Raw genomic sequence first — 27,555 nt, 5'->3', positions numbered from 1 at the left:
CCTGACTTCCGACCACCTCACGGCGACGGGTCCAGGCCGAGAAAGCCGAGCGACGAGCTCAGCTGATGCAACCTGACAGTACATTTCCCGGCACGAGGCGGCAGCGGAGGCGGCGACCAAGACCGAGACCGAGGAAAGGGCGCAGTGCTAGATTGAGCCCGGAAGACAAGGGCGACGGAGCCATGGGGGATGCTCTGAGCCCAGAAGAGAAGCTGCACCTTATCACCCGGAACCTTCAGGTCAGGCCTTAGAGTTGGAAACGCGTTGTTGGGGACTGAGGACCCACCGTTCAGAGACCCTGAACCCCACTACGAGATCCTAAGTGTATGGGGCCGGGGGCTCCGCGCCACAGCAGCTGTGAGCGAGCCTGCAGGCCTCACTGCGGGTCCGTCAGTCAGTCAGTCAGTCAGTTATCTGGGTACCACAGAAGCCACATGGGGCTCACCTCCTGTGTGCAGTTACCTGTGTTGAATCAGACTTTGAATCAGACTCCCACCCTATTATGTGCCAGGCGCGGTGCTAGGTAATGGGGATACGTCAAGGCTCTGCCCACCCAGAGTTTGTCTGAAGGGAATCAGACGTTAAAAATGACTTGTAATCCAAACACTTGATTACAGTTGAAGAAGGTACTGTAAATTACTATACACGAAACTTTGAACAGAAATGAGGGGAGACCACTGGGGTGTCAGGGAAGACTGAAGCAGTGAGCTTTAAACCGCATCCTGAAAGCTGCAGGTCACCTCTTCACTGACGTTCCTGCTCTTCCCAGGCACAGCAGGACTGGGAGTTAACCAGAGGAAGAATGGGGGTGGGGGTGGGACATTTCAGGTAAAAAGAACACAGGTCAAGACCCAGAGGAAAGCCTAACCGACATAGCTCAGTGGTCGAGCATGGACCTATGAACCAGGAGGTCACAGTTCAATTCCCGGGTTGCAGCTCGATCCCCAGTAGGGGGCGTGCTGGAGGCAGCCGATCCATGATTCTCCCTCATCATTGATGTTTCTAGCCCTTTCTCCCTCTCCCTTCCACTCTGAAATCAATAAAAATATATTTAATTAAAAAGATAAAAAAGATCCCAGAGGAGAGCAAAAACACTGTGGTTCAGATAGGAGGCTAACTTGGCTGGAGTAGAGTGAGCCAAGTGCAGATCAAACACTTAGTGTTTATATGTATTGCTCCTTCCCTTGGCTCCTTCAGGCTCTGACTATTGTCGCCTTTATCTGGAAGGCCTTTCCTGAAGCACTTGATTTACATAACAAATCGCCTGCCACCAGAATTGTATCACTTGCTCTGCCTTTTTTGTTGTTGCTTCCTCATAGAGCTTATCACCAACTGACATACTATACATTTTACTTGTGTGTTTAGGAGAGGTACAGGGACCCGGTCTTTGAAGGTCTTGTAAGCCTTCTAAAATCGGGGTGTTAGCACTAGCCAGTTTTGTTCATGGGCCTGCTGACCAAAGGGTCCCGGGTTCGATTCCAGGCAAGTTCACATACTTTGGTTTCAGGCTTCTCCCAGGCCTGGGGCCTGGTCGGGGCTTGTGCAGGAGGCAACCAATCGATGTGTTTCTCTCACATCGATGTTTCTCTTTGTCTTTCCCTCTCTCTTCCACTCTCTCTAAAAATAAATGGAAAAATATCCTCAGACGAGGAGTAACAAGAAATAGGTAGATAGACAGATAGATAGATAGAATGATAGATGAAAATGAAATTGGGATTTTATTCCAAGAGCAGTATTAGGTCACAGCCTTTTTCCTCTTTTTTTTTTTTTTTGAGATACAATTCACATACCATAAAATTCACCCTTTTAGAGTGTAAAATTCAGTGGGTTTATTGTAGTTACAAAGTTGTGCTATTACCACCATTATCTATTTCCAGAATACTTTCATCACCCTCAAAAAACCTATACCCCTTAGCAATCACTTCCCATTCCTCCCCGCCCCCCAATCCCAGGGAAACACTAATTTATATCTCTACGTATTTGCCTATTCTAGACATTTCACATAAATGGAATCATACAAAATATGGCCTTTGAATCTGACAGCTTCCATTTAGCATAATGTTTTCAAGGTTCACCCATGTTGTACCTGTCAAAACCTCATTCCTTTTTTATGGCTGAGTAATATTCCACTACATGGATTAAACCAGATTTTGTTTATCTATTCATCAGTTAATGGACATTTGAGTTATTTCCACTCATAACTTAATCTTAACCAGAGATTCCTGCATGCTTCCCCTTAGCCAGATCCTTCGTTTCCTAGCCTCTCTCCATAAAATAGTGCTGGTTGGGAACAAAGGATATACAAAGCCAATGGCATTGACTCACTCGGGTTTTAAAGGGTAAGTGATACGACCTTTCCTTGGGTAGTAAGAACCCTCCCAGTGTCCAAATAAGTCAGGGGCTTGGAGGATACAGGATCAACCTCCAATCAGCTTGGAACACAGAATTTTAACAAGTCCAATTTTAATAGATAAATCCAAACAGCAAAACCATTTTTGTCACCATGGCTTCCAACAGCCCTCCCAACAATCACTTGAACAAACACTAAAACCTCTTTTTATCTGTAGCGTACCAGCCTATTAAGGTTTTTCCAATATATCTTAGGGCAAAAGGAAATTATTAAAGTATTTAAACAGGTAAGTGAGTTCATCAAATTTTGGGTTTTAAAGATGTCTCTGGCTGGCTTTTGGAGACTGGATTAGAGAGAGCAAGAGAGTAGATATGGGGGACCTGTTAGATTGCTGTAGTAATAATCTTGGTGTAATCTAGTGGTGGCCTAGACTAGGGTGGTGGGATAGAGATGGAGAGAAGTAGAAGGGTTTAAAAGCTGTGTCAGTGTAATTTATGCAACTTGATGAATAATAGTACCATTTATTGAACTAGGGGTGAAACCATAAATGAAAAGGATGGTTGGGGAATAAGGTGGAAAGATGAGAGCATGAGCTTTTAATTTTGAACACGTTGAGTTTGAATTAACTGGGTTGATAAAAAGTACACAGTTCTGTAGAGGGTGTGAGCAGGAGATTTGGTAGTTACTAGCTCATACATAGTAATTGAAGCCACTGAAGGGGATCAAGGAGAATGTAAAGTGAGAAGAGGTAGGGCTGCAAGAATTGCTAATATTTCGTGATTAGGGGGGAGAAAAACAGACGCAAAAAAATCTGAGACCCGGCAGCCAAAGTAGGAGGAAAACTAAGAGAATGAAATAGAAGAGGCCAAAAAAGGAGAGTTTCAGGAAGGGAGTGAGAATTGAATTTAGCAACTTGGAGACCATCTATGATCTTAGCAAGAGCATTTTCAGTGGTGTAATGCTGCCTGGAATTCAAACTCAAATGGAAGAAGAGATAACTTTTTTAAGACGTTAGCTTTGAAAGGAAGGAGCATGAGTTAGAGGTAGTTAGATGGGAAGATGCGATTGGGGACATGCCCCATTCCCCTGATATCAGTGTCATTTCACTGGAGTGGTACTAGCAACAACACCAACTTAGATTGGCTCTCACTCTCTCCTGAGACCATTGACTGGACCTCCTGCCAGCTCTGAGCCTGGACCCCCAGTGACACATGCCTTTGTTTTCCACAGGGTAAAGGATGAGCAAGGTGGGGCACCGGCATTAAACCAGCTCTTCTGCTTCCACAACAGGAGGTTCTGGGGGAAGAGAAGCTGAAGGAGATACTGAAGGATCGGGAACTTAAAGTTTACTGGGGAACAGCAACCACAGGCAAGCCACATGTGGCTTACTTCGTGCCTATGTCTAAGATCGCAGACTTCTTGAAAGCAGGATGTGAGGTAAGCACTAATATTTAAACCAAGCAGTTGCCCTGGGGGAATGGCCAAAAGAAGGACTTAACAAGGGCAGGGGTGTGGTGGGGGGATGTCCTCAGGCAAATTCACATTTTGCTGGTTCCTTATCTCTCATGTCCAGGTAACAATTCTATTTGCGGACCTTCATGCATACCTGGATAACATGAAAGCCCCATGGGAACTTCTAGAACTCCGAACCAGCTACTACGAGAATGTGATCAAGGCAATGCTGGAGAGTATTGGTGTGCCCTTGGAGAAGCTCAAGTTCATCAAAGGCACTGATTACCAGCTCAGCAAGTAAGTGCTTGCTCATCCGCCTTCCTCATGGCTCTGGTGCTCCTTGCTAATTACAGGTCTGTGGAGTCTAGGCACTCTTAAATTTGGACTAGAAGCTGTTTGGCTCTACCTATTAACCATTTAAAAATGTATTCCTTTTGTCCTTTTAATTCATCCATTAAAAATGTACTGACTAGTAAATGCCTAGGTATATTATCTCCATTTGCTGGAGATATAAATGTAATCATAACAAAAGTCCTTGGCCTTCCAGAGCTCACAGCATATGGGAGAGCAATGATGAACAATTCAGCCTTCCTTTCTCCTTCCAGGCTCAGCAAATATTGATAAATGTAAAAGAAAAATATTTTACTTATCATCTCCCCAACAACTTTTATTGCTTCTTTGTCAGTTTTACTCATGTTTGTAATGTTAGAATACATGTAATTTTGTGCCCTACTTTTTTAAAAATATTTTTTTTATTGATTTCAGAGAGAGAGAGAAGCATCAATGATGAGAGAGAATGATTGATCGGCTGCTTCCTGCACGCCCCCCACTGGGGATCGAGCCCACAACCCAGGCATGTGCCCTAACTGGGAATCTAACCGTGACCTCCTGGTTCATAGGTTGATGCTCAACCACTGAGCCACGCTGGCCGGGCACTAGGTCCTTTTTCTTAAACTGAGCAATGGGTACACTATTCTTAAGACATAGAAGATAGATTGAGAAATTCTGATGTTTATTTAATAGGCATTCCAGAAGAGGAGAATGGAGGGAAATGGCTGAGAAGCAGTATTTCAAGAGCTAAGTGAAGATTAATAAAAGCCATCTTTAAAACAAAAACAAAAAACAACACATAAAAATGAAGTAGTATTTTGAATGAAAGGATGGGCCACTCACATTTTAAAAGCTACTAGGCAGTGCTCTCTTGAAATGTCTTAAGATTGGGAGAGTGAACCAAAACCAGTTTGGCTCAGTGGATAGAGCGTCGGCCTGCGGACTGAAAGGTCCCAGGTTCGATTCCGGTCAAGGGCATGTACCTGGGTTGCGGGCACATCCCCAGTGGGAGATGTGCAGGAGGCAGCTGATCGATGTTTCTCTCTCATCGATGTTTCTAACTCTCTATCTCTCTCCCTTCCTCTCTGTAAAAAATCAATAAAATATATTTAAAAAAAAAAAAGAGTGAATTAATGTGCTTTAGGATTAAACTGAGGCCTGGGCCTGGTTTTAGCTGTCTACTCTTCCTTTCCTCTTCAGAGAGTACACACTAGATGTATACAGACTCTCCTCTGTGGTCACACAGCACGATGCCAAGAAAGCTGGAGCTGAGGTGGTCAAGCAGGTGGAGCACCCTTTGCTGAGTGGTCTGCTGTACCCTGGACTACAGGTACTTACGAGGGATGGGGTGCCCGGAGACCTTTTCTGTTCTGCATCTAAACACTGGTCGAAACCTCTCTCAGCCTAATTAAACTGATGCACTTGCTGTTCCTTCACAGTGCTGCAGGGCTTCCTACCTGCCTCCATTTCCTAAAACCCTCTGACTTTTTCAGTTGTAAGTTTCCCCTACCTATCTGTCCTTGAACTGCTCATCTGCCCTAGCCAGTTTGGCTCAGTGGATAGAGCATCGGCCTGAGGACTGAAGGGTCCCAGGTTCGATTCTGGTCATGGGGACATGCCCAGGTTGCAGGCCCGATCCCCGGTAGGGGGCGTGCAGGAGGCAGCCTATCGTTGATTCTCTCTCATCATTGATGCTTCTATCTCTGCCTCTCCCTTCCTCTCTGAAATCAATAAAAATATATTTTTTAAAAAAACAAAAAAACACTGCTCATCTCACAAACCTTCTTTAAGTTGGCCACAATCTCTTGAAAATTAATTTCAGAGCAATGTGTGAAAATAAATTTTAGGTATGATCCTATTTTCCATTAAACAAAACAAGCTCATCCTATTTTATGTGTGCACACTTATATGAACAAGGAGAAAGATGGAAAAATACAAATCAAGCTGTTAATATTGGTTACTTTAGGAAGGCAGGATGAATATGTAGATAGACAACTTTTTCTTTGTATATTTCTTTTTAAAAAATATATATTTTTATTGATTTCAGAAAAGAAGGGAGAGAGAGAGAGAGAGAAAAACATCAATGATGAGAATCATTGATCGCCTGCGTCCTGCCTGCCCCTACTGGAGATCGAGCCCACAACCTGGGCATGTGCCCTTGACCAGAATCAAACCGGGGACGCTTCAGTCCAAAGGCCGATGCTCTATCCACTTAGCCAAACCGGCTAGGGCTCTTTATGTATTTCTATAATGTTTGATGTAAGAAAATTATTCCTCCCTTGTCACCTCCAAGTGATCTTTCCAACGGTTAAACCTGGAGACATTATTGATCTACACTGTCCACTGTGTTAGCCTCTAGTTGTAGCCATATATGGCTGTAAAAAGTAATTAAAATTAGCCCTCACCAGGTGCTCAGTTCATTGGAACATCGTCTATACACCAAAAGGTTGCAGGTTCCATCCCCAGTCAGGATTTGATTGATGTTTCTCTCAAATCAACGTTTCTCTTTCTCTCTAAAAATCAATAAATATTCTCAGGTAAGGATTTTAAAAATAATAATTTTTTTAAAATATATTTTTATTGATTTCAGAGAGAAAAGGAGAGGGAGAGGGAGAGAGAAACATCAGTGATGAGAGAGAATTATTGATCGGCTGCCTCTTGCACGCCCCACACTGGGGATGGAGCCTGCAACTCAGGCATGTGCCTGACTGAGAATCAAACTGTGACCTCCTGGGTCATAGGTCGCTGCTCAACCACTGAGCCACACCGTCAGGGCAGTATTTTTTTTTTTAATATATTTTATTGATTTTTTACAGAGAGGAAGGGAGAGGGATAGAGAGTTAGAAACATCGATGAGAGAGAAACATCCATCAGCTGCCTCCTGCAGACCTCACACTGGGGATGTGCCCGCAACCAAGGTACATGCCCTTGGCCGGAATCGAACCTGGGACCGTTCAGTCCACAGGCCGACGCTCTATCCACTGAGCCAAACCGGTTAGTGCTATTTTTTTTTTAAGTAATTAAAAATTAAAGTTTTAGTTCTTTAGTCACATCGGCCATATTTCAGTTGCTCATGAGCCATGTGTGACTAATGGCTATCAGGTTGGACAGCAAAGATATAAAACATTTACCATCACAGTAAATTTTTTTGGATAATGCTATCCTAGATTCTTCCTGCTTGCTCATCTTTCTCTCCCTATCCTTACTCTTCCCCCCCCCCCCCAGACACTAAATGTTATCAATTCTGTCTCTTAAAAAATCTCTTAAATTCAGTCTTGCTCTACATCCCCACTGACTTGATTCATCATTATTTCTCACCTGGACTCTCACAGCAGCCTTCTGGATATTTTCTTTATCTCCAACTCATAGGCCTCCATTCCATGCTTTGCCCTCTTACTGATGTGATCTTTCTACAGTGTAGTCAGGTTTCTCCCCTCCTTAAAACCACTCACTGTCAGGGATATTGCTAGGTGCCTAGCATGACAAAATTATCTGTTTATAAGTCTCTTCTCAACTGGGGAACTGGTTCTTGAAGGCTGAGTCTGGGTTTGATTCATCTCTGCATCCACAGGGCTGACACTAGGCCTGGCATGTATTAAGTGACAGTAAGTCTTTGTTTACTAGTTTAGCCTTGCCTTTTTCTCCTGAGCTCTCTCAGCACTTTCTTCTGCCCCTTACTTAACATTTTTCATAGGCTTCATTATGCAGTGGGTACCTTTGACATGACTGGTCAAAAGTTTCTGATGACCTAGATGCATGTAGAAGAAATATAGTAGGAGTTGATGCTCATGTGTTTTCTCTCCTCAGGCCTTGGATGAAGAATATTTGAAAGTAGATGCCCAATTTGGAGGCGTTGATCAGAGAAAGATTTTCACCTTTGCAGAGAAGGTTAGTATCCTCTTTTCTATCTTTTTTCTTTTGAGCCTCAGAGATATGCTAAACATGCCAGTCCCACCACTCATAACCAAATTGTATGGTTAAGTATTATTTTCCTTTGTTTTGCAGATGAGAAAACTGAAGGTAGAAAGAGTAAGAAAGTTGTTCAGTATCTCAGTTACTGGCCAAGCAAACAGCTCAGTTTCCAGGGAAAGGCACTGCTGTTCTTTCCCAGAGCATTTGGTCTGTTTGCTCAGGATTTTACATAAATCACTCAGCTCTAAGATGAGGTTTAATAGTGCTTAAAGGAGGAAATTAGTACAAGCCCATAACAGGTTTTTTTTCTGGGAAAGAGCTTGAGTAAGTTGAAAAGAGCTTTTGAGAAGCAGTTGGTATTTTTGTAAGCATCTCAAAACCTCACATTGGCAAGGGTGGAGAGGAAACACTGCTAGTGGAAATTGCTGGAGGGTGGTTTGACAACACTAAAATGTTTCTGCCCTTTGCCCTAATAATTATAAAAATTTAGCCTAAGGAAATAATTTTAAAAATGCAACTTGAGTTATGTATGAAAGTATTTATCATATTATTAATTTAAAGCAAAAATCTAGAAATAAATTTACATCAAATGACAAGGGATTGGTTAATACATTAAATAAAGTCTCGCATTGGAATATTATTTAATTTTTTCAGTCTACAGGCTGACGCTCTATCCACTGAGCCAAACCGGTTAGGGCTATTATTATTTAATTTTTTAATGGTTTTTAGATATATTTAGTGAATGGGGAAATGTTTACAATGTAAATTTTATAAATATATATTTTAATATTGTTTATTAGAGAGAGAGGAAGGGAGAGAGATAGAGAAACATCGATGTGAGAGAGAAATATCAATTGGTTGCCTCCTGCATGCACCCCAACTGGGGATTGAACCCACAACCTGGATATGCGCCCTGACTAGGAATTGAACCCACAATCTTTCAGTGTACGGGATGATTCTCTAACCAACTGAGCCACACCAGCCAGGGGAGTTTTTATGTATTTTTAAGGGTTATAAAAAAAAAAAAGGAAAGTATGTAAGAGAGACGATATGTGCAGCCCACAAATCCTAAATATTTATTATCTTGCCCTTTACATAAAAGTTTTGCCCATTCCTGCCCTAGAGATAACATGTATCCTTGTAATTTATTACAGTTTAAGTTAGATATTTTTACCGCTTCTCAACAATGCAACAACCTATATTTTTATATATGTTTCACTTTTATATATACTTTAAATCCCAAAGACTTTATTATAATTGTTTTGTAAACAATTTTCATGAATACTTAACCATTACTTATCCTTTCTGATACTCTTGATTTCTTCCTGCAATTCTATGTCTCTAGGCTTCCATCTGGGATCATTTTCCTTTAGTCTAGAGCCCCCCTTAGTATTTTGTTTGTAGTGAAGGTCTCTTAGTAATGAGTTCTTTCAGCTTTTATCTGCAAACATCTTTCTTTTGCTTTCAGTGGGTATAAATTCTAGGCTGACAGTTATTTTTCTTTTAGCCTTTTAAAAGAGTTGTCCCATTGCCTCTGGATTCCATAATTTCTACTGAAGAGCCACCTATAGGTGTCATTGTGTCAGATAATATTTTTTTTTCTGGCAATTTTAAAGGTTATTTCTTTGTCTTTGATTTTCAACAATTTGACGACGATGTTTTTTTGCTATAAGTTTTCTTTGTGTTTATCCTGCTTGGATTTTGCTGAGCTCCTTGAATCTGTGGGTTGACATGCTTATCAAATTTGGAAAATTGTCCCCTGTTATTTCCTTAAATATTGCTTCTGTCCTATTCTCCGTCTCTTCTCCTGGGACCCTAGTTACATATAGGTTAGACTTCTAATATTCTGTTGTTTTCCTTTCTTTGTTCCCTCTGTGCTTTAGTTTGGATATTCTCTATTGACTTTTCTTCAAGTTTATTTATCCTATCTTCTGTTGAATTTATTCAGTATTGTGTTGTGCCTTTTTAGAACTTCCATTTGGCCTAGCCGGCTTGGCTCAGTGGATAGAGCATTGGCCTGCGGACTGAAGAGTCTCAGGGTTGAATTCGGGGTTGCGGGCTCCATCCCCAGTGTGGGGTGTGCAGGAGGCAGCCAATCAATGATTTTCTCTCATCATTGATGTTTCTATCTCTCTCCTTCTCCCTTCCTCTCTGAAATCAATAAAGAAATACATTAAAAAAATAAAGAACTTCCATTTGATTCTTCTTTATACATTCCGATTCTTGTTTACAGTTCTCCATCTTTTATCCATCTTATCCATCTTTTCCTTTTTCTCTATTCCCTTTAACACACTAGTCATGATTATTTTGACACTTTGATCTGCTTATTCCAATACCTGGAAGGTCTGTGGCATTGCTTTTGTTGACTATTTTAACTATCAGTTACTTTTTTCTGCTTTTCATTTCTAGTACTTTTTCACTGTATCGGAGTCATTGTAGATACATTATAGAGGCTCTGGATTATGTTTATAAAGTAATATGTTTCCTGTAGACTGTTAAGTTACTGACTTATCACCTTGATCCTGTCAGGGGTTGGTTTTAGACTTTGTTAGAACCAGGTCTATTACAGTTTTGCCCTTGTTTTCTTGATGTGGTTTTTATTCTTAGGCTGTGGCTTTTCTAGAGTCTCATACTGAAATTTCAGGGTGTTCACAAAACCCTCACTATTTTGATTGAACCTAAATTTCAACCTCTGTCTTGAGACCCAGCACTGTGCAGCCTCTGAAATCTCTGCTCAGGTCTTCAGCCTCGGGAACCTGTTCTCTGCTAGGCTTTCTGGAGTCTCTTCATACGCATGCACAGCCATGAGTCTCAGTGGGGAATTTTGACTTAGTTTTTTAACGGGGGGAATCCCTTCTCTCTAGAACCCTTCCCAAATCCTAGCCTCCACATCAGTCTCTGCTTAGTAAGACAGCTGCTTTCTGCTTTGTCCCTTTTTCTCAGCACCTGGTTTGAGAAATATTCCCTCACAGGGAAAGCCAGGGTGAGCGTGTGGTCACCTTTGCTTTCCCTTGTCTCAAGATGTGTAGCAATACACCTCTTACTGTCATGCCTGCAAATGGTTATTTTAGGTATTGCCAGGTTTTATAGTTGTTGATGATGGGACAGTAAATCCATTAGCCTCACAATATAATACTAATAGAAAAGCTTGGCGGGGTGGGGGGACTTTGTTTACATTATGATCACCATTGAAAGCTATATATTTGGGCCTGGCTGGTGTGGCTTGGTGGTTGAACATTGACCTATGAACCAGAAGGTCACGGTTCAATTACCAGTCAGGGCACATTTCCGGATTGTGGGTTTGATCCCCAGTAGGGGGGATGCAGGTGGCAGCCAATCAATGATTATCTCTCATCACTGATATTTCTCTCTCTCCCTCTCCCCTCCCTTCTGCTCTGAAATCAATAAAAATATTTTTTCAATTAAGAAAGTTGGCATTCACTGGAAAGAAGAGATTGGAAGGAATGTATGAAACAATTAAGTTGCTGGCCAAGTTAGATGAGATTAGGGTGCTGAGGAGGAATTTATCCTAATATCTGTATTGTTTCTTTCTAACCCCTCAGTATCTCCCTGCACTTGGATACTCAAAACGGGTCCATCTGATGAATCCTATGGTTCCAGGATTAACTGGTAGCAAAATGAGTTCTTCAGAAGAGGTAGGTGACAACTCTGACTTGAGTTTAGAAATCTGCAGTAAGAGATGAAGAGATTAAGGACTCAAAAGGAGAACTTACCTAACTAAAATTCTCAAATACTTGAGTTAAAGTAATCTTAAATTAGTTAATTCCAGTGGTTCTTGAGTACCGAAGGACCCAGAAGCAGTCCTGATGATTTTTTAAAAAATATATTTTACTGATTTTTTACAAAGAGGAGGAACCGTCCGTGGTCCAGGTGGTGAGCAGGGGTGGGGGACGTCCGGCCCGCGGGCCGCAGAAGGCCCTGGAAACCGTTTGGTCTGGCCCTGCCAGGCACGAGGGGTGAGTTGATTAAGTATTTGACCAAAGATAGCAGGCTAATTTTTTAAAATATATTTTATTGATTTTTTACAGAGAGGAAGGGAGAGAGATAGAGAGTTAGAAACATCGATGAGAGAGAAACATCCATCAGCTGCCTCCTGCACACCCCCTACTGGGGATGTGCCCGCAACCAAGGTACATGCCCTTGACCGGAATCGAACCTGGGACCCTTCAGTCCACAGGCTGACGCTCTATCCACTGAGCCAAACCGGTTAGGGCAGTCCTGATGATTTTTGAAGTTTTACTGCTACTGATAAAAAGCTCAAGCAAACGTAATTTCTTTATTCATAGAACTGTGATAAAATTCAGCCTTATTAATGAGATGGCTGTGGTTGCATTTCACCAGCTAGCGTCTTGATTATTAGGGTGATGTTTGATATAATTAATATGATATATATGCTGTCTTTTAACATGTAAAAGTCCAATTTAAGGAATGTACACTTTTATTTTGTTCACTAAGGGTACAGAATAGAGCAGCAGTTGCCAACCGGTGGTCTGTGAGGTCCGAAAGGTTGGCAACTGCTGGAATAGAGGACGGGTATCCCAGAGATGTGGAAGGTTGTGTTCAGGGTTCCCAAACATGGCTGATCTTCAGAATCACCTAGGAAATTTTGTTTTAAAGTTGATTAGACCCTGTCCTTAGGTTCGGATAAAGTGGTTCTGGGAAACAATTCAGGAATCTGTATTTTCTTTTAAATCGTTCTACATGATTCTGTTTGAAGTAGTGTTTGGGCGTTCATCTAGTTCTTTGATCAGAGATGAATAAATATATACATGGAAATTGTTATTATTTTCAAAAGAATATACTCATTCTTTTTTCTCTCAAGTTACAGTGTTCCATGTCTCAATTATTTCTCTGACTAAGTATATACATTACTCATCCTATTGGTGACATTCACCATATTTTAATCCTGGAAATAGGTACTAACAGCAGTTCCCAAACATGAATGCATTAGGATGACTCAGAGCTTTTTAAAAATATAATACCTGGCCCAACCCCAGGAGATTTTGATTCATGAGGTTTGGGTGGAGCCCCGTAATTTATATTTTTTTAAAGCACCCCAGGTGATTCATATACGGCCATATGTGGACCAGAAATTGGTGACTACTGAACTCAGATGAGCATGATCTCACTCATAGAATAAGAAACAAATTCTATTACCCTAAAAGGGAAAAGTGGCTCTAGATAATTCATGATATCTGGTGCTGGTAGTTGTGAAACAAGTATCACCACACGTTGCTGATGGCAATGTCAATTTGTATACCCCTTTCAGAAAACAGTTTGGGGCTTGGTAGTTTTTGGTATTTTAAGGAAATAATCTTAGAGAAGGCAAAAAAAAAACTGCTAGATGTTCATTGTAGTACGATGTATAATTCATAACAATTAGGATATAATCCGAAAGTTTAGAAACTGTTATATAAATTATGTTGTCGCTAATAGTTGGAAATACACCATAAAAATTATAAGTGAAGACTAGCCACTCAGAAATGCTTATGACATAGTCTCATAATTTTTAAGTCTTTGTTTAAAGATTAAAATGCGGAGGTTAGGAGCACCGACATTCCCCTCCATGCAGTTGAAATCTAAATATAACTTTTGACTCCCAAAAAACTTACCTACTCATAATCTACTGTTGACTGGGAACCTTAACAATAATAGTCAATCAACACATATTTTGTATGTTATATGTATTATATACTGTATTCTTACAATAAAATAAGCTAGAGAAAAGAAAATGTCATTAAGAAAATGATAAGTACTGTACATATTGGGGAGAAATTGCGTATAAGTGGATCTGTGCAGTTCAAGCCTGTGTTGTTCAGGGTACACAGATTAGTTGAGCATATTCTCATTTTCAACCACAAGAGGTCCTCTTCCCTTCCATTGCTTCTAGGAGTCCAAGATTGATCTCCTTGATCGGAAGGAGGATGTGAAGAAAAAACTGAAGAAGGCCTTCTGTGAGCCAGGGAATGTGGAGAACAATGGGGTTCTGTCCTTCATTAAGCATGTCCTTTTCCCCCTCAAGTCTGGTAAGACACTCCCTGTTTTCTTCTCAGAGGCCAGGCTGAAAGAGCAGAACTAGTAGTGATAATACTTGTGATCATACACTGTATCATACTTGTGATTTGTCACAGTCTTCCTCCAGGGATGGCTTCCCTGGTTCTCTGCTCTGAATTCACAAATATTAATAATGGTTGGAGTTGAAATTCCATTTAGTTGTCCATGTGTTGTTACCAGGTTAGGTTCTAAGTGCAGTGGGTAGCGATGATAAAATGAGGGTGGGGGCACGGCATGCTTTCTCCTTGGATTTTATATATAGGTATGTAAAGTACCTGAAATTGTGTCAAATATTGCTGAGGTTCCATTCACTTGTTTTAATCTATTTCTTTTTCTGCTTTCCTTCGGATAGCTTCTATTCCTATATCTTCAACTTCACTGATGTCTTGCACTATATTATCTAATCTTCCATTGTGTTCATCCTATAACATGTTCATTTTAAATATTGATTTTTTTCATTCTTGGAAGTTCCCTTTGATTTTTTTTAAATGTTTTTATTTCTCTCCTCACTAAATTTTTTTTTAATTCCATGAGCATATTTGTTACAGCAATTTCAAAGCTGTTACATGTTGATTTCTATGTCATGTCTAAGTTTCTTACTACTAACGTTATTTTCCTTGTAATGGGTCACATTTTTTCATTTTTTTAACATGTCTAATCATTTTTATTGGGTGCTTGGAATTGTGATTGTTACACTTTGCATGCCTAGATATTATCTTCCATTAAAGTGTTTTCAAGTTTGTTTTGTCAGGCAATCAATTTACTTGTGGATCAACCTGATCTAATTGAGGTTTGTTTCTAAAATTTTAGGAAAGTCTAGAATAGCCTTTACTCTAGGGCAGTGGTCGGCAAACTCATTAGTCAACAGAGCCAAATATCAACAGTACAACGATTGAAATTTCTTTTGAGAGCCAAATTTTTTAAACTTAAACTATATAGGTAGGTACATTGTTATTAACTTAATTAGGGTACTCCTAAGCTGGCCTTTGCTAAAAACGTCCTCAATCTGATTGAGGTACGTTCGCTGAGGTCGACCCCTTCCAACTCTCCCATCCACACTCGTCTTGTATACTTGTTTCATCTATCTCCTTTCCGAAAACTGACTTCTGCGCATGGGCCACAAAGTTTCAATCGCACTGTATGTGCGCGCCCGCACATGATATTTTGTGGAAGAGCCACACTCAAGGGGCCAAAGAGCCGCATGTGGCTCACGAGGCGCGGTTTGCCGACCACTGAACTAGAGGGATAAAAAGAAACGTAAGACACAATCCTTCCCCTTGAGTTTGGATGCTAGTTGGGTATACAACATGGCCACACATCCAATTTTAAAAATTAAAACACCACGTAATAAAGTTCAAAATAACATGTATGACAGAAACAACAGATACCCATATATTTGGGCTAGGAATGCTGACTCTGCCATTAGCAGTGAGTTTGTTGGTGTAATTCTTTTTCTTACAGAGTTTGTGATCCTTCGAGATGAAAAATGGGGTGGAAACAAAACCTACACAGCTTACTTGGACCTGGAAAAGGACTTTGCCAATGAGGTAATACCAGAGGAGGCATAATCCCCACTGAACTCATTCTTTCTTTTTTTATTCTTCACCCAAGGATATGTTTTAGAAGAAGAGAGAGAGAAAGAGAAACATCGATGTAAGGGAGAAACATTGATTGGTTGCCTCCCATACATGCCCCACCTGAGGACATCGAACCCACAACCTTTTGGTGTATAGGATGATGCTCCAACCAACTGAGCCACCCAGCCAGGGCCCCACTGAACTCATTCTGACAGACCTCTCCATCTTGTCCTAGCCGGGTTTCTGGCTATGTATGCTCTCCAGGGCCATATATATATATATTGTTAATGGCTTAGGTGAGGATTCAGATGGTTGACAGATTAGATGGGCAAACGGCACAAAGCTAATGTATTGGTGCCCTAATCACTCTCCAAAGGACTTAACCTGGAATGAAGAACCAAACCAAAAGGAAGCATTTCAAGGACAGGTACAAAATCAAGGCTCAAAAGGGAGACACAAGCCCTAGCTGGTTTGGCTCAGTGGATAGAGTGTCTGCCTATGGACTGGAGGGTCCTGGGTTTGATTCCAGTCAAGGGCACATGGCTGGGTTGCAGGCTCGATCCCCAGTAGGGAGCATGCAGGAGGCAGCTGATCAATGATTCTTTCATCATAGATGTTTCTCTTTCCCTCTCCCTTCCTCTCTGAAATCAATAAAAACATATTTTTTTTAAAAAAAAAGGAGACACAAACATAAAAGGACAGAATAGAAGATACTGTTTGTTTCACCAGTTTAGCAAGACTTACTCGGTGGCCATGTGTTAGGCACCGTGTTAGGGGCTGGCAATACAAAGAAGACTACATCCTCATGAAGTGCATAATCCAGTAGGAGAAGCAGGCATATAAACAAATATTTCCTGTCTTACTGCCCAGTGAAGATATATGCATGGTCTAGAAATAAATGGGAGGAAGTGATTAACTGGCTGTCTGGGAATCTTTGTAGAGGGGATAGCATTCACTATTTCACTTGAGGGGTAGGGATTCATGAGGACATCTGTGAGGGAATAAACTGCAAAGACATGGTAAGATGAAACAGCATGGTATACAAGGAATCACTGTGGTTTGGTCTGCCTAGGCAGTGGTTCTCAACCTTCTGGCCCTTTAAATACAGTTCCTCATGTTGTGACCCAACCATAAAATTATTTTCGTTGCTACTTCATAACTGTAATGTTGCTACTGTTATGAATCGTAATGTAAATATCTGATATGCAGGATGGTCTTAGGCGACCCCTGTGAAAGGGTCATTCAACCGCCAAAGGGGTCTCGACCCACAGGTTGAGAACCGCTGGCCTAGAGTCTAAAAGGTGAGGCGGGACATTGCAGGCATGGACAGTTCATAAAGGGAAGATGTAAGAATAGTGTATATGGGGGGAAATGGGGAGTTTTGGTTGACTCTGAAGTTGAGTCAGCAATGTGATAGGGCTGTGTGAGTCTTGGCCTAAATCATCAGAAATGTAGATCCCGGAACCAGGGAGCTGGTAATGCATTCAGTTCTCCATTGTTCTGAGTACGTTTGGGCTTGTGCATGGACTTCAATCTTAAGAAGTTTATTTGATAATCGGGGGTGTCTTCGTCGGGAGAGGAAGGATGCCACTATAGGCAACACACTCAAAACCACAGTTGAAAGAACTGGGCATGTTTAGCTGAAAAGCAAGTATGAGTCCAGTCATCCTCAACTACATGAAGGACTCTCCTGGGTTAGGGTAGGTTTCTTCTTGTGGCACCAGAGGGCTAGACCAGGACTTCGGGAGGGGACCACAGGGACGCATGCTTAGGTTCAGCTTCAGGAAAAACTTTCTAACGACCTCAATTCTGTGGCAATGACAGGGCTGCTTCACTTGACCTTGCATTCCCCACCACTGAGGTGTTCAGGCAAAGAACCATGTCGTATGAGGCAATGTTGTAGGAGGGTTTGGGCATCAAATAGAAGAAAGGACTCGGTGACCCCTGAGATCTGAGGGCCTTTAAGGCCCATTTTTTAGATATTTGACAGCCAATCAAAGATTCTCTCTCATCATTGATGTTTCTATTTCTCTCCCTTCCCCTCTGAAATCAATAAACAATATATATTAAAAAAAATAAGAGACCTGGGCCCCGGACAAGTCAGATAACCTTTCTGGACCTATTCCCTTCTCTGCCCTACCAGCTTCACAAGGTGGTTCCGGTTGTGCTGGGGAGGTGTCCGGTGTCCTTTGCCCTGTTCCAGTGTCAATTCCCTTCTCTGCCCTACCAGCTTCACAAGGTGGTTCTGGTTGTGCTGGGGAAGCTCCCGGCATCCTGTACAGACAATATTAGTAGATTGAGGTGTCCGGTGTCCTTTGCCCTGTTCCAGTGTCGTACCTCACCAGGCCTCATACACTTTTGCAGGTTGTACACCCTGGAGACCTAAAGAATTCTGTTGAAGTCGCCCTGAACAAGTTGCTGGATCCCATCCGGGAAAAGTTTAATACCCCTGCACTGAAGAAACTGTCCAGCGCTGCCTACCCAGATCCGTCGAAGCAGAGTAAGGCCAGTGGGGGAGGGGGTGACATCATCTGGAATGATAGCCTGTCAGTGGCCTCAGAAAGAGGTCTGTCCTAAACTGAGGGCCCAGAAGCCAGGGGGTCTGAAGTGCAAGAATGTCATACCCTGTTGACTCCTGGAATGGAACTGAATCATCTTGGTTTTGGTCTGGTGGATAGTGAGCCGTGACTGTGTCCTGTTGTACCAGCACTGCTGGGAGATGCTGGTGTAAGACGTGTCCTTGGGTCCTTTCACTAAGTCCTCTTCAGTTAGACCATGGCGGTGACACAACTGCTTAGGCCCAGCCTGCACAGCTTCTCAGGGAAGCTCATCTTTAGAGTCACTCACTTCCCTTCCATGTGCCTCTGACTGGCTCTTAGTTGGCCAACCACTCCTCTCAGAAAAGACTCGGTAATTACATGTGGAGCACATGAATGGAAGCACCTAAAGGTGGCAGAGCTACGACTGTCCCCTCCCCTCTCCTCCCGCCTAATAACTGAGTAAGAATAGATGAAAATCTAGTATGTTACTCCTCAAAGGGTTGTATCACAACCCTGTTTTAAAGAAGATATAGCTCAAAAGTAGCATTCATGGTAAGGTAAAATGTAATTGATCAAGAAAAGTCTGGCCCTAACCGGTTTGGCTCAATGGACACAGCATCGGCCTGCGGACTCAAGGGTCCCAGGTTTGATTCCAGTCAAGGGCATGTGCCTTGGTTGCAGGCACATACCCCGTAGGGAGTGTGCAGGAGGCAGCTGATCGATGTTTCTCTCTCATCGATGTTTCTAACTCTCTATTCCTCTCCCTTCCTCTCTGTAAGAAATCAATAAAATATATTTTTAAAAAAAGAAAAAGAAAAGTCTGGACTACTGTAAAATAAGAGGCCAGGACTCTCACGTTCTATAAAAGTATTCAGGTCCTCAGTTTGCTACTTCCATGAAATCCTACATGACTAATATATAATTCTGTAAATCTTTCCAGTAAAATTAAATAAGAAGGATTAAATGATTTGATAGATAGATGAACGTATAATTGGTGGCTGGATTCTGGTGATTCTGCAGAAAGGCTGCTAGTGTCCTTTGGTGGGATCAGCAGTTGGCTTCCCATAGGGAAAGAGGACAGTTCTGACCCCTTGGGGTTCTTCTCATTCCCAGAGCCAGTTGCCAAAGGCCCTGCCAAGAATTCAGAACCAGAGGAGGTCGTCCCATCCCGACTGGATATCCGTGTGGGGAAAGTCATCAGTGTGGACAAGGTACTCGTTTTCACTACATTCCAGAGGCAGATAGGGGTCAGGTTTGTCTGTTTCCATCTGGAGGAAACCTGGCCTGAGATGGGAAGTAACATCCCTGAGATCATATTGCAAGTCAGAACCCAGGTGTCTAATTCCAGGCCTCAGGCTTTTCCCTTTGCTGCCTCCGGACCTTATGCAGCCAAACATAGCCAGGAACTCAGTGGGGGGCAGATGTTAGTCAGGGGGAACTTGTTGATCCGTTAAATCTGGTCTGATGAACTCACCTTGTCTCTACCAGTTTGTCTGGACTAGCTGCATTGTCTTAGGCCAGCCACTTTGTCTCCCAAACCAACCCCCACCACCAATACACACACACACACACACACACACACACACACACAGAGAAAGTGGTAAAGGAAGAAAGATTTTCATTTTCCAGAGACAGAGGTTATGCAACCAGTGGTGGGGACCATTTGTTTGGGCTTTTTCTCCTCCCGGCATTGACTTTTCACTGTATAGACCCAGCCACCAAAACTACTTTGAGAGCTGCTGGCGCTTTCAGATGGTGACACCAGCAGTACCCTCCTCCATCTGCCATTGCGCCTAGGACTCATCTGGTGCAGCTGTGGCCATAATGGCAGCCACCCAGATAGTACAGGCCATTTCATCTCTTAGGGTTTCCTTCCACCTCTTACATAAGTAATTAGACTCATTTTACTCAAATCCCACCTCTTCGCTGAGAGTAGAATATACCTTCAAGGCCCGGTCTCTTGTCTGCTATCTGGGACCTTGAAAGACAGTACTAGAAGGTCCCTCAAGAGCTTCTCTAGGGAGTAGATGCCCCTTCTGGAGCCAGAGGGTTCACCAGGCCCCATGATCTATTCCATTGTGACACTCTGGGGCCAACATCTCTTGCTGGCAGCACCCAGATGCAGACAGCCTGTATGTGGAGAAGATTGATGTGGGGGAAGCAGAGCCACGGACTGTGGTGAGCGGCCTGGTGCAGTTTGTGCCCCAGGAGGAACTGCAGAATAGGCTGGTGGTGGTGCTGTGCAACCTGAAACCCCAGAAGATGCGAGGAATCGAGTCCCAAGGCATGCTCCTGTGTGCTTCTATGTAAGTGAGGACTTGGGGTGGGGCGCAGGGGGAGGCCAAGGGTGGATTGGCCCACCCAATGCCCCTCCACATGCCAGGTGGAATGAGAACACTGGCCCAAAGGTGGTGCATGGAGGAATTATTTCTTGTACAAGTACTATGAATGAAGCGCTTTACCTACAGCTAACTTTATTAACACAGAAATGGAAGATTCAAAGCAGTGTGTACATGCCCACCTCTCACTAATAAGAGGTGGAGCCAGGATTCAACCCAGTTCCGATGGGCTTTGAAGGCCTTGCTCTCTCTGTTATGTCACACTTCCTTCCCGAAGAGCCCAGATTTTGGTATCTCTCCTGACCTAGGACTTCAGTTTAGCCCTGGTTAACCCAACCCTGATGATGTCCCCGAAATCCCAGTAGGGCCTTCATGTGGAGGCTCTAATGCTTTGATCTCATGGCAGCTGGAGGCAACCCGTAGCTTCACTCTTTCCTTGTTCTGTGTGTCTTCCCAGGGAAGGGGTCAGCCGCAAGGTTGAGCCCCTGGACCCTCCTGCAGGCTCTGCTCCTGGGGAGCGAGTGTTTGTGAAGGGCTATGAGAAGGGCCAACCAGATGACGAGCTCAAGCCCAAGAAGAAAGTCTTTGAGAAGTTGCAGGTAAAAAGCTGCCATTGTTTCCCTCTTACCTGGGCTGCCTGGACTGTCCCCCCAGACTGCTCTGTACTGAATCCAAACCTGCCCTCTTCCAGCTGGGCCTTTCTGCATCTAAGCTCCTCCTCCTTCTTCATTCCAGACCTTTCTGAACGAGGTGCTTAAGGAGCAAGTCTGAGCACCGACAGGCTCCTTGAGGCACAGACAGTTCCTCGTTTAAATCTTGTCTGTGATAGACAGTCCCCATTTTACCTGGCAGGATACCTGCCAAGGCCACACAGGTCACCACAAGTGCTGGAGCCAGGATCAAACCCTCCCAGGGTCACTGTCACCACCTTGATCTTGGAGCACTCATTCTCTTCCCCTTCTGGGGCACTGACTCCTGTGTGGCCTGCCCCTGTGACCCTTGAGTTCATTCATTCAACAAATATTGGGTCCCTAACATATGTCAGGCATTGTTCTGGGTGCTTGGGCTACTGCATCAGTGAATAAAACAGCAAAACTTCACTCTCCTCATGGAACCAACACTAATGTTTGGCTTTTTCTAGTTAATAACTGGTTTCCTGGTGCTCACTTCAGCAGCACACATACTAAAATAACTTGTTTCCTCAATTAAACAAAGGTTTTCTGGAGGGCATGTCGAGTGATTTCTACTTCTCCATCCTGCTGTGTGTGCCAATTGGCTTCATCCCCTCCCTCCTTTCTGGTTTTCCAGGATGGCTTTATGAATCACTGATTTTTTTCTGACTATAAAATATATTTTCAGTGTAGATATGTATAAAATATAGAAGAAAAAGAAGAAAACAAAATACCCATAGTCCTATCACCTAGAGCAGTGGTCGGCAAACTGCGGCACGCAAGCCACATGCGGCTCTTTGGCCCCTTGAGTGTGGCTCTTCCACAAAATACCGTGTGGGCACGCATGTACAGTGCAATTGAAACTTGGTGGCCCATGTGCAGAAGTCGGTATTTTGTGGAAGAGCCACACTCAAGGGGCCAAAGAGCCGCATGTGGCTTGTGAGCCACAGTTTGCTGACCACTGGCCTAGAGATACTGAAAAATGTCATTAGTGATTATTTCCTTCTGGATATTTTCTGTACATAGAGATATTTACAGTTTGAGTCATACCATATGTTCTTTTTAAAAACTTGATGCCTGAAAAACTTCCCTATTAAATACTGAGGGGGGGATCTTATTGTATAGTATTGTGTCATAATTATCATTATTTATCTAAATTATTTACCCTTATTAGACTTTGAGGTGGTTCTGTTTTACACTATTAGAATGCTATGATGGATGTCTTGGTACATAGTTCTTCTCTCTTGTTCATGATTATTTTCTTAAACTAAGTCCCTAAAATGAACTTTGTGCCATTGAATTGGCTCTGACTCCCAGTGACCCTATGAATCAGTGATGCCCACAGTGTCCTGTTCACAACAGCTCCTGCAGACTCACCTTCGGCTTCTTTTAGAGTCAATCCATCCCATACTTGGGCTTCCTCTTTTCCTGCTGCCTTCTGTTTCCCCAGCATTATTGTCTTTTCCAAGGAACCTGCCTTCTCATGCTGTGCCCAAAGTAAGACAGCTTCAATTTTGTCGTTTTTGCCTCCAGGAATATTTCAGGTTTCCCTGAGTCAAAAGATGGGAGCTCTTAGAAAAGTTAAGTCAGTTTACACTCTGGTGGTGTAAGCGAGTCTTTGTTTTCTTGCAGTTCCATCACCATCACTATAATCACTTTTTGTTTCTTATCCAGGCTGACTTTAAAATTTCTGAGGAGTGCATCGCACAGTGGAAGCAAACCAACTTCATGACCAAGCTGGGGTACATCTCCTGTAAATCACTGAAAGGGGGGAACATTAGCTAGCTAACCTGCATCTCCCACCCTTCCCCATCATCCTGAGTCATCTGTCTCCTCAGTTTGCGCTATCATCCGTTTACCTATCTCCCTGGACACTGAAACAAGAAGTTTGGGGCTTCATCAGGTGCAGAACTTGCTGAGAAGGCAGCGCAACCACCCCCGAATCCAGGATCGCCCCCGAATCCAGGATCGCCCCAGTCTGGCTACAGTGGGAGGCCGACCTCCCAGGGAGTAACAAGGGCTGGGCAGCAGCAGGGAGTCTAGCTCTACCTTCTTCCCTTGGCAGCTGACTTAAGAAATCTGGTTTTAATATAACTCACAGAAAATGTTTATGCCACAATCCTTCTAATTGGAACAACACTGGTTTCCAGGTTTTCCTGGAGTTATCCCAGCAGCTGTGCCTCTGCCTGGGATCTGATGCCTGAACTGAATTAATTACAGCTTCTCCCCAACAGGAAATTGTGGGATTTGAAAAGGGAAGGGAAAACAAGAGAACCTAGTGGTCTACCACGTGGTTGGCAGCATTCACCAATGCCTGCCAGCTCTAAGGCTTGGCATTGGAGATGGGGCCTGCCTTGGACTCCTGGCATTTCCCTTGATTCTGCAAGTTTGGGACAGTCCCTAAACCAGCTGTGTGCTAACGTCAGAAGTGGGGTGGATGGTACCGCCTGGTTCTTTTTCACAGAGGGTGGGGTGCTTCTCCATAAGGCATCTCAGTCAGTATCACTAACCATCACTGTCACGAATTCAAATAAAAGGTCTGAAAAAGGGTGTCTGGATGAGGCCTGTCTGTAAACCAGCTCAGGAGAGAGGAACACAAGTGTGTAGCAGCTGCTGAGCCCCTCACCCAGTCTGGAGCTGCTTGTGTCTTGTATTTTTGACCCTGTAATGAGTGGTGGGAGGGAGGAGACATAGAGGATGGAGGGTGGGCACCTGACTCTCCCTTCAGCAGTGCTAAGCAAGGAGCCCCACTTTTAGGGTCCGATGTTTGCAGCGAGAACATTTTCCCTTCTAAATGTGGGCCTCAATCACCACCACGCCCCTCCCCCATTAAGAAGCAGTGGCCACAGCCAAGTTTTAATCATTTAATTAACACCTTTGAAACAGCTTTTCATGTGTCTCATTCAGGCTTCAGGGCAGAGGGAATGGATTGTTTGTACACACATATCAAAGACTCAAAAATTTAAAGAAATATATATATATATACTTCTAACATTTTTATGGGAATTAAAAATCAGAGGCTTTTGGTCTCTCCATTTGCACTAGATCAAGCTCTTTTACCCCAAAGGACAAAGAAGGGTTGCTTCTAGGTCCTCCCTTCTCCTTCGTACTCTGTCCCACCCAGTGGGGAAATAAACTCAGAAGACTAACTGAGGAAAAGGAGCTTGGGTAACATTGACAGCAGGGAGGGAAAGAGAATTTGGGCTTCCTCCCACCTCCAGCATCTCCAACGCTGCTACCAGGACCTGGTTCTCAGGGGTGTGGATCAGGAGCTGAGCAGAGCGATGTTTATTGACCATCTTTCCCCAACTCACTGGGCAGGCACAGTGCATCCCTAGCAGCAGCTCATTACCCAAAGGGCAAGGGAGGAACATCGGTTTACAGCTCCAGGGAGGAAGCAGTGAGCGAGGGCCAGAGGAACCTGGGCTCTCGTACCACATCCCGTTTCCCAGCTCTTACTCTGGAATGAGGTCAAGCTCTCCTTGGTGGAAGAAAAACGGCTAATGGCAAGGTTCCTTGCCAGACTCAAGCCTGGGTCACTGGAGCCATAGGGGCCAGTGGGGAAGCCAGCTTACCTAGATAGGTGACACGGGCCGAAAACGGGAAGGTCATTAAAATTCCTGGAGGAGAGATCAGTAGCAGAGACTGATGTCTGGGGGCAATCACCCAGCCTGCCCCCTTGGAGCACTGAGCCCCCCTGCATTGACTAGGGAAGAGTCTGGAATAGAATGCACCTTTGGCTTCCCATCCTTGTCACTCGGCATCAGCTCCCCCCAGTGGAACCACCTGTGCTGAAAGCAGCTGCACAGAGGACATGAACCCAGGCGAGGAAAGAAAGGCCAGAGAATGCAATCTGTAGGGCTGGGACTGGGCCCACTGCCCAAATAAGCTCTCCCCCTGCCAGACCCTCCCCTCCATCCCCTCCTCAGTACTTCCGACCAGCTGAAAGGGACACAGCCCGTGGGCTCCTGTCTGAAGTGCTGTGCCTGCCCACCCCAACGTGACCAGGTAAAACAAGGAACAGATGCCAGTGTCCCCTGAGATGATTCCCATTCGGTTCTGAGGACAGAGCCTGAGGACCTCCTCTCTAGCTCTTTCTTGCCCCGCCCATTTGGGCCCTGGCCGTCTCCCACTTGTTCCCCGCATGGAGCACCTAGCATAGCTGGAAGGCAGGAGGGTGGTTGGTGTAAGTTGAGGCACAGAAAGGCTAACCCTTGCTGCACCTCTTGTGCTTTGGAATTCCACAGCCTTGCTCCTGCCTCCAGCCTGGGGGGATACAAAGTCTTGCCCACCTCCAAGAACTAAGAAAAGGAGCAAACTGGATGGGAGGAAGGGGATGGTCCCAGCTCAGGGCTGGCTATGACTGATGCTGCTGCCATGTAAACAGGCCCTTGGAATGTGGCTTCATGGGCCCTGGAGGATGGCCATGCAGTCTCTTTTCAAAAGTGCTTTGATTCTGGACTACAGTATGTGCATGATTTGGACATTTAAAAAAAAAAAGAAACGAACTCAAGTGAGGTGTTCTGCTCCCAACTCTGGCCTCAGGGCCAGCATGGGGCGCAGCCACCCGCTCCGACCAGCTACCTCCTTCAAGATGAGGCTAAGGCCAAGACTGAAGTGGCAGCCGCCAGAGGTGACTCCATTCGGGAAAAGGCATGAGAGCTGGATGACTTGGAGGACAGGGTCAACACCAGGCTTGCATAAATGTTGAAGGCCGTGGAGGTTAAGGCTGCAGGCATCCTCTCTGTTAGGTTAAGTGTCTGCCGTATCCTCTCATCCTCGGAGCTGCTCAGGTCCCTGAGATTGTATTCCTGGGATGGGTCAGCAGAGCCAGGGAGGTGCCCGGTGGTCAGACCAGCTCTTTCTGTGGGTCTGTGGGAAAAAAGGGGAGATTCAGCAAGGGGCCTCCCCACTTGGCTCTGGACAGAACCCAAGACACATTCTTACTTCATCCCCTAACCTCAATTACTGAACATGCTAGTAGCACTGTGCTTAACACTTTACAAACATCCTGACACTATAATGTAGGCGCCACTGCCCACACTCGACAGTGAGGAGCTCGAGGCTAGGATGGGTAGATTAAATGGCAAAGTTGAACTTCAAACTTAGTAGTTCTGACTCCAAAGCCCCCCACACACTGTAGCTCAGTTCACCCTTCCTGGCATCCTGAGACCTGAAGCCTTGAAGACCCAAGAACAATCCCAAATGGTAGGACTTAGATGTCTAGTCCCATCACCAGCAATGGGACCACACCCACCACTGCACACTGTACCTGAGCCAGGCGGACCCAGCTTCTCCTCTAGGCCCACCAGCTGCACGACACCTCCATTCTCGGCCGGCTCCCCCTTAGTCCTGCCCTCGACATGAGGGAGCCCATTGCTCGGAGGAGCAGCAAGGGGCTCGGCCCGAGGAAAGCTGGGGGACGTGGGGGAGGGTACCCCCACAGAGGGCTTGCGGGCCACCGGTGGGGGAGCCTTAGGTGGCTTCTTTGAGGCCTGGGGTGGCCGCTGCTCTGAGATGCTCCGAAGTTCAGCCACCAGATTCCGCTGGAGGTCAGCCTGGTTCTCAGGGGACACGGGCCGCTCCAACTGCAGCTTCTTGGTGCCCTTGGAGAAGATGAAGCTGGCCGTGGAGGCAGGGGACTGAGGAGACCGTGGCTCTGCCTCGGGCGGCCCATTGGGCTGGGCATTCACAAGACCCTCGCTGGCAGCCAGATTGGAGGCCTTGAGTCGGACGGCAGCATGGAGCCCTGGGGAAGGGGCAGGTGCTGGGCTGGCCCGCCCTGATAGGGCCCTTCGCAGTGGCTTCTGGGGGGCTGATGGCCCCAATGCTGGGGTTGGAGCCACAGTGGGAGCACCCACAGAACGCAGTCGAACCATCTGCAGGAGTGAGGGCGTGACCAGGGGCGCACCGGCATCCTCCTTGGGAACCCCATCGCCCTTGCTGCAGCCCACTGGTTCCTTCCGCGGGAGCTTGGCCGGCCCTGTGACAGAACCAGCAGGCGGGGCTGGCGGAGCCGGAGAATCTAGGGTACCAGGGGGCTGCCTCTGAGAAGAGACAGTAGCTGAGGGTGAATCAGCCAGGGAGTTGACAGGGGCTGGGGCGTCTGAAGGGCCTTCAGGCTCAGGGCCAGCCACAGAGAAAAAGGCCTCCTCTGGTGGGGGGAAGTCAGCCATGGACAGGTCCTGCTCCTCAGGTGCCGGAGGTGGGGGTGGGGGCCAGCTGGGATCTTGGAGGGGCTCCTCAGTCTCTGGGGCAGGTGGGGCCTCCTCAACCACCTCTAGTTTCTTAGTGGGTGGAGGGGGTGGA

At 44.8% G+C, this 27,555-nt stretch overlaps 2 protein-coding genes and 1 long non-coding RNA gene across 5 annotated transcripts in view; 1 reads left to right on the top strand and 2 right to left on the bottom strand.

Moving 5' to 3' along the window:
* YARS (tyrosyl-tRNA synthetase) lies at positions 1–23,796 on the top strand. Of its 2 annotated transcripts, none has more exons than XM_005878366.2 (13): positions 1–239; positions 3,641–3,787; positions 3,924–4,099; positions 5,333–5,462; positions 7,940–8,020; positions 11,608–11,700; positions 13,956–14,091; positions 15,581–15,666; positions 18,061–18,196; positions 19,350–19,447; positions 20,349–20,542; positions 21,033–21,174; positions 22,921–23,796. In XM_005878366.2, the coding sequence occupies exons 1-13, from the start codon at positions 66–68 to the stop codon at positions 23,029–23,031; spliced, it is 1,704 nt and encodes a 567-aa protein (XP_005878428.1). In that variant the 5' UTR covers positions 1–65; the 3' UTR covers positions 23,032–23,796. The 2 variants fall into 2 exon arrangements, with proteins under 2 accessions (XP_005878428.1, XP_014404987.1); XM_014549501.1 differs by having other exon boundaries at positions 151–239; positions 3,581–3,787.
* LOC102247309 lies at positions 14,100–22,017 on the bottom strand. Its single transcript, XR_314275.2, has 3 exons — positions 21,996–22,017; positions 18,485–18,486; positions 14,100–14,356 (listed from the first exon to the last, which is right to left on the bottom strand). It is a non-coding gene; the product is annotated as an uncharacterized LOC102247309 (long non-coding RNA).
* Positions 23,797–24,096: 300 nt separating the features above from the next.
* Positions 24,097–27,555, bottom strand: part of KIAA1522 (KIAA1522 ortholog) — an 8,741-nt gene continuing 5,282 nt past the window's right edge. For both annotated transcript variants that reach the window (XM_014549499.1, XM_014549500.1), the window contains 2 exons: positions 26,519–27,555; positions 24,097–26,118 (listed from right to left, as the gene is read on the bottom strand). The exon at positions 26,519–27,555 is cut by the window's right edge and continues 1 nt beyond it. In XM_014549499.1, coding sequence (XP_014404985.1) covers positions 26,096–26,118; positions 26,519–27,555 — 1,060 coding nt within the window. In that variant the 3' untranslated portion in view covers positions 24,097–26,095. The remainder of the gene's footprint in view (positions 26,119–26,518) is intronic.

The sequence above is a fragment of the Myotis brandtii genome, unplaced genomic scaffold (genome assembly GCF_000412655.1).
Source record: "Myotis brandtii unplaced genomic scaffold, ASM41265v1 scaffold555, whole genome shotgun sequence".
In the NCBI taxonomy this organism is placed as follows: Eukaryota; Metazoa; Chordata; class Mammalia; order Chiroptera; family Vespertilionidae; genus Myotis; species Myotis brandtii.
Note: the sequence above shows the minus strand (reverse complement) of the source record. Positions and strands in the feature narration are given on the sequence as shown.